At 30.3% G+C, this 7330-nt stretch overlaps 1 protein-coding gene across 4 annotated transcripts in view; it reads right to left on the bottom strand.

Moving 5' to 3' along the window:
• Positions 1–4388: 4388 nt before the first annotated feature.
• LOC144997903 (centromere protein O) overlaps positions 4389–7330 on the bottom strand; it is a 4674-nt gene continuing 1732 nt past the window's right edge. For all 4 annotated transcript variants that reach the window (XM_078957766.1, XM_078957768.1, XM_078957767.1 and 1 more), the window contains exons 4-13: positions 7278–7326; positions 7116–7186; positions 6975–7033; positions 6728–6832; positions 6223–6280; positions 5807–5943; positions 5662–5718; positions 5397–5494; positions 5066–5265; positions 4389–4725 (exon numbers count right to left, since the gene is read on the bottom strand). In XM_078957766.1, coding sequence (XP_078813892.1) covers positions 4649–4725; positions 5066–5265; positions 5397–5494; positions 5662–5718; positions 5807–5943; positions 6223–6280; positions 6728–6832; positions 6975–7033; positions 7116–7186; positions 7278–7326 — 911 coding nt within the window. In that variant the 3' untranslated portion in view covers positions 4389–4648. The remainder of the gene's footprint in view (positions 4726–5065; positions 5266–5396; positions 5495–5661; positions 5719–5806; positions 5944–6222; positions 6281–6727; positions 6833–6974; positions 7034–7115; positions 7187–7277; positions 7327–7330) is intronic.

Raw genomic sequence — 7330 nt, 5'->3', positions numbered from 1 at the left:
GCCTTTCAATGATAAAGGCTCCAGAAGCAGTTGCATGGCAGATTATGATTGGTTGACTCCTTTCATGGGCATATGGATTAATGGGTTTTGGCCCATTAGGTTTTCAGGTTTGATCCCCAGACTATAAATAGGGATGCCTGTTAGTCATTTGTGAAAATGGTTTTTGTATCATTAGTGAGTAGGTTGAATCTATGTTGGTTGTACTTGTAATATTTGTTTGTGAAATCTATGAATAATAATACTCCCCTCCTGCCTATAGGAATAAGTCACATTTACCGAATCACGTAAATATTATGTCTTGTGTGCTTTTGGTTTCGTGTATTATACGCATTACTTCCTAACACGAGTCATCGGATCTTGGCAAGTGGTATCTGATTTTTTCTGATTCTTAACAAGTGTTGTCTGCTTCCCTAACAAGTGGTATCAGAGTTAAGTTTGGTGTTGTGTTGATTGAAGATGGCATCTCACAAGTTCGATTTGGAGAAGTTCAATGATTCGAACGATTTCACTTTGTGGAAGGTAAAGATGAAGGCTCTTCTGGCTCAATAAGGATGCACAGTGGAATTGACAGCATAAGCGAAATGACCAAAGGACATAACGGCTAATAAGAAGGTGGATATTATGGTAAGAATTCAAAATGCTATTATTTTGTGTTTAACAAACAAGGTATTGAAAGATGTCGTGGATCAAAAGAGTGTTGATGGGATTTTGGAGAAATTGTGTGACAAGTATCAGAAAAATTCTTTGACGAACAGGCTCTACCAACAATCATACGTTTACTGCTGAATTCTTATGAGAATTTCATTGATACCATCCTACATGATAGGACAACAATCATAGTGAATGATGTGAAGGATTATTTGATGTCCAAGGAACTGAAAAAGAAAAGTTTAGTTGGAGAAGAAGTTTCCAGTTTCAGTTTGTTCGCATGTTGAGGAAGAATATTAGATAAAGGTGGAGGTAACAAATAGAAGTCAAGTTCTGAATCTAAGGTCAACCTTAGATGTTATAACTATAAGGAAAGGGGGCACTTTAGAAGAGATTTTCCATTGCTAAGGAAAGGGAATAACGGGGTTGAATCAAGAAACAACGAAAATGTATATGCGGTTTAAGGGAATTCTGTTGAATGAGATGATGATGAAGCTTTGATTGTATATATAACTAGTTCTGCTGATGCTTGGATCTTGGACTCTAGAGAATCTTCTCATATGATGTATAATCATTAATGGTTCAACTCATTTAAAGAGTGCAACAGTCAAGATGTGTGATGATTGGATGAGTATGGTAAAGGTCAATGGCACAGTACAAATCAAGATGCACAATGGTATGGTCAGGAAATAGATTGATGGTTCATACTAGATCTTCGAAAGAATCTGATCTCTTTTAGCAATTTGGCCAAGGATGGATTGAAGTATTTTGGAAAGGATGATTAGGTAAGCATCTCCAATGGTTCTCTTTTGGTTATGAAAGCTAAGCTATAACATGGAATTAATTTTATGGAAGGTTGCATAGGTAGAGGAAATTTAATAGCCCAAAAATACTAAGTAAAAATTTTGTTTAAAATCAAAAAAACCATCAACTATATATTTCAAAAACCATCAAAGTATGTTATAGTAGAAATATAGTTATTAGAGTACAATCCAAAAATCAAAAAATGACAATAGAAGTGGATACGATGCAATCATGTCGGGCCCTTCCCTTTTGAACGGGAAGTACCTGAACAACATTTAAATATAAATCGTAAGCACAAAGCTTAGTGAATTCCCCAAAATACCACATACCATACATTCATATCAGTCTAAAGTTGTAGCAGGTCTATTTCACCCCTGAGTCCCTTCCGATTCTCTGAGTCAGTTTTCGACTCCCTGAGTCCCTTCATAATCCTTCAGTATCTTTCCATCGGTACGGGTCTATTTCACCCCACATCTAAGCTTACAGTCATACTAGCAAGAGTCACAAAGACAACGAGCACATAGAAGCATATCGGTAAGTGTCACAAAGACAACCTCCTACGACATAATCCAAAGGGCCGATATTGGCACGTTCTACCCACAAGTATATTGAGGATACTCACCTCAATCTGATGATAAAAAAATCACACTCAAGTTGCTGCTATCACCACTTTTAAATTTTTTTTTTTAAATAACCACTTAGTCTCGAATGCTTACATTTTGGATCGTGTTATTAAACGGGTCAAATCTCACCCAGTACTATGGTCCCCCTGTCGAGAACACCCATTTCGTACTTTGTATTGAACTTTCTTCGTTTGGCGCTATTCAAATTTCAAAAATTGTTTTCTACTGGTGAAGAGCTCCAACATTTGTTGGTACGTGTCAATTTTTTGATTGATTAAATGTTCAAAATAAAGTCGAAGTGTTTTTTGTAAAATTATGTGATTAATTGGAAATAATTCATTTTACTTCGATTTCGATGGTTAATTGTGAGTAATTAGAATTAATCAAATAAAATCATATGAAAAACACTCAACTTTATTTTAAACGTATAATCATATAAAAAATTGACGCATATCCACAAATGTTAGGGCTCTAAACTGGTAGAAGATAATCTTTGAAGTTGAATAAAAATAAATGTACGCGGTTATTTTTTATAAAATGCAATGCAAAAGTGACTAGATTGCTCGATTTTCATATATATATATATATATATATATATATATATATATATATATATATATATATATATATATATATATATATATATATATATATATGTGTGTGTGTGTGTGTGTGTATAGGTTCAGGTTTACTTGAGACCATTCTAATTTTGTGAGACCGTGAGACCAAATCTAAAAATAATTTTAAAATGCAAAATAAATGGAAAAATCCAAAAATTCTTTTTTTAAATATTATTTTCGGAACTTGAATTAACTAAAAAAATATAAAAAAAATTTTGTTTTTTTTTTTTTTGAAAAATACGTGAAATATTCTAAATAGAATATTACACTGACATATTCTAAAAAATAATTTTAAAATGCAAAATAAATGGAAAAATCTAAAAATTCTTTTTTTAAATATTATTTTCGGAACTTGAATTAACTAAAAAAAAATAAAAAACAAATTCTATTTTTTTTTTTTAAAATAGGTGAAATATTCTAAATAAAATATTACACTGTACATATTCTAAAAATAATTTTAAAATGCAAAATAAATGGAAAAATCAAAAAATTCTTTTTTTAAATATGATTTTCGGAACATGAATCAACTAAAAAAAATAAAAAATAAATAAAAAAATGCGTCTCACAAAATATAGGTGATCTCAAATGAACCTAACCCTATATATATATATATATATATATATATATATATATATATATATATATATATATATATATATATATATATATATATATATATATATATATGGGAAAAGTGAATATACCTAACAATCTTATATAAGCTTAGGTACCTAACTCCATAATACGACATCGGTTTGTATGATATTTATATTGTAATTGCCTAAGGTTCTTAAACTTCAACCCCATAACTTGATTGTTTCTAAAATCTTTGGACTTTCACCAATATCTTTCTTTTACATCACGTCTTTCTATCGAATACCACCTGATATCGCTACAAACGAAAGAATGCAGGAGAAATATAATGATGAATTTCCAATTTTTTTTGAAGTAAATAAAGTTTAAGAACCTTGGATGATTGCAATGAAAATTTAATGCAAAATGACGTAATTTGATGGGGTTAGGTACCTAAGCTTATATAAGGTTGTTAGGTATATTCACTTTACCCTATATATATATATATATATATATATATATATATATATATATATATATATATATATATATATATATATATATATAAGTATTCAAACAAACCATAAAAAATATTACTTGAACAAAACGTCAAACAAACATTAATAAATGTATTCAACCAAAACATAAAACAAATTTTTGTTTCAAAAAAAATTAGACAAACAAAACTTCAAGAAATGTAAACAAAAGCATAAAAAAAACACCAATCAACAAAACAAAATATATATTTTTTTTAAAAAGTATTCAAACAAACCGTAAAAAATATTATTCGAACAAAATGTCAAACATTAATAAATGTATTCGACCAAAACATAAAACAAAATTTAAAAAAAAAAAAAAAAATTAGACGAACAAAACTTCAAGAAATGTAAACAAAAGCATAAAAAAACACCAATCAATACATTCAAACAAAACGTCAAAAAAAAGTTTAATTATAAAAACAATAATAAAATATAGACAAATTAGATAAATAATCCCTATTATAGGAAGGATAAATGTCATTTCACAACACCGTTAGCCAAAACAACTATCTTTGTAAGATTTTGAAACCATAAGTATCATCCATACAAAAAACTTGTGATATAAGACTAGAGATGGTTGATTTTATCAAGCACAAGGACCATTTAATATCGATTACATTACAACAGTTACTAGTGTAGGTAATTAGAATACGTTGCCTGTTTTAGTAAAAATAGTAAAGTGCACAACATACAAAAAAATATTAAGATGAAATAAAAAACCGGTGCCTAAAAAGAGAACTTAAAAAGGAAATAAAAGTCAATGAACATCAACTTTACACAACTACCACATTCGTTTGAGTTTAACAGACTTTGTACAGCTTTAAACTTGAGGCGCGTTTCATTAGGTAGATACAGGATCCTTGGGTTCAACATTTTGCTCAAGAGCTTCCGGAAGATTTAGCACAATCTCCGCATATGCTAATTCAGTAACAGAACATCATTTTTTTTGTCAATTGAAGACCTCTAAATGATGTTTTATAACAATCATAAAAAAGTTACAAAAATGGTTCCTGTGCTTTCTGATTTTAGCCGCAACGTATAAATCTTTTTCAATTGTTGTCCATATCGATTTTGGTCCTTATTTTAAGTTTTCATATTGATTTAAAGGTTTGTTTTAGGGATGAAAATCAATACGAAACCTTGAAATAAGGAAAGGTTTTGAATTTGGACACATGGTAAAAATCAGAAAGCAGAGGGACCATTTTTGTAACTTACTTAAAACATTGGTTAACTACGAGTGAATATTTTTATGTATAACCTTCTGGCAAACTAAGGGTGCGAAGTGCATCTTCAGCATAGGATAATCGAATTGGACTCTTGTTGCTTCCATGAAGCACATTTCCCTTTTTGCCCCCAGTTGGGGACTTCTTTGATTGGTTCATGGGCCATGCCACCACACTGATACCAGTTGGAAGTATAGACAACAGATCTGCATACCTAAGACTCACTGTTACCTTGCTGCAACATATAAAGTTCCACACTTGTTAAAAAGACCAAAATACCCTCATTGAAAAAAAAAAAAAAAAAAAAAAAAAACATTACTCACAGAAATTTTTAAATATAAATAAGTTATAAAAATAAGTACTGACCAATCAAAATCATCGACAACGAATTCAATCATATGGTAGGGAAGACTGTGATAAAGTTGTCCAATCTGGTTACCATACAAGTCCTTTATGAGGCGAACCTACAATAACAATCAAGGGCATTTTAGTCATTTTGAATCCGAAATGCTCACTGATATTTGCTGCATGCTTTCATGGATTCCAACTTGGACAAGTAAATGTTTTTTCTATTTTTGAAGATTTTCGTGGTAGATTTTCAACCATTTATTTATTGTGTGAAAATAAATACCTGTTCTCGTCTATCGACGTATGCTTGCAATAGGTCTCCAATGTGATCTATAAATTTCTGTAAAAAGCAAAAAGCATGGTAGAGTCATGTATCAAGATAAAAAAAAAAAAATTATTATTCAAAATAAATAAACAATAAATATTACCATTGCATTTGAGGATAAAAGATCGTTTTCTACTTCACGTATTGGTAAAAAGAAAGGAACTGTGTGTTGGAGAACAGTCATCTTCTCAAGAAATGATTTGCTTTCCAGAACACAATGATACAGCTCACGCGCTTCGCCTACACAAATACCAACCTAATTTCACTTTCATTTTATTTTATTTTTTAAATGCACGAGATGAGAAGGGCATTTATGTCTTCTGCACAAATGAGAGACTGACCTTGTTCCATATTTCTAAGTGTGACAAAAAATTGCAACTTTTGTTCAATTGACATCAGTCTCAATTCGAGTCAAAAATAATACCAATTACCATTTTACATCATTTACAAACACAAACAATAACAGATTTAAAAAAAAAAAAAAAAAAAAAAAAAAAGAATACGAAGTATGCAACTCACCAGCAAAAGATGTTTCATATTGTATGCCAATGCGTGCTCCTTCCAAACAACATATCACCTGTTCAAACAAAAAATTGTTCTTCACATATGAAAAATAAAATAAAAAATTGTTGCTTATCAGTTTTTTTTTAACTCAAATTCATAGTACACTTCAACAGCATAACTTTAATGATATTAAGGTTAGTTTTGCACTATTATAACAAGCATTTAGAGTGGCTTCCAGATGCTTCTTGGGGTAAATTTTTCTATCAGAACCAAGTCTTCTAATTATTACATAAGATTTTACTAATTTATTTGCATAAAGTTAAAATATTCAAAAGCAAAAAACCATTTCCCATTCACTGCTTGAAAAATTTTACCCCAATTACAGCTGCAAAACTTGCTTTATGTTCGCATGGCATTGCTATAATTTGGTAGATCTTTCAAAGTACAATGATGATGTAAAAGCAAGTAGATTGGTATTTCTTGCATTTAACACCACAAGATAATTTTACATATTTAATACCTTGGTTCCAACTTTATATGTTATTTTGTCATTAAACATAGAGATTGGCAGCATGTTTGAATCCAGAGGCAACTGCATTGCTTTTCTTTCAGCCTCCATATGAACCTGATACAAGCATGCCATAACATATAATAATCAGAATACCACTGGAATTCTCCATTCCTTCCAAGTCGGAAAGGAATTGCATTCCATTCCATTCATTTTAGAAAGATCATGAGAGCCAAAGAAAAAAAAAAAGAACCCAGACCCGTTCCCTTATTGTTGCCAATAAACCATCATTCCACTGTTCTGTATCCAAACAAACTTCTGTGCAATAAAGATAAATAATCTTAGAATATTTAAATTTGTAATGATAAAAGAAGAAAACTAATATTGTAAATAAACCAGCCTTGAGTTTGGGAAGCACGTGCAGCTTCAAATTCCTTTTGTAGACGCTCAAAAATCATTTTATCAGAGTCTCTAATAAAATTGAGATTAACAATATCAGAAGTAATTAAAAGTATAATTGCTATTTTAAATAGTAATATTCTGCAATTTTAAGAATTGGTACCTTGAAAGGCGCTCAGTTAGTTCCCCATGCCTTTTGAGGACACTTGAAACTGT

This window comes from Lactuca saligna, chromosome 5 (assembly GCF_052625555.1).
Source record: "Lactuca saligna cultivar CGN05327 chromosome 5, ASM5262555v1, whole genome shotgun sequence".
Taxonomy (NCBI): domain Eukaryota; kingdom Viridiplantae; phylum Streptophyta; class Magnoliopsida; order Asterales; family Asteraceae; genus Lactuca; species Lactuca saligna.
This window is presented reverse-complemented; position numbering and strand designations above follow the sequence as displayed.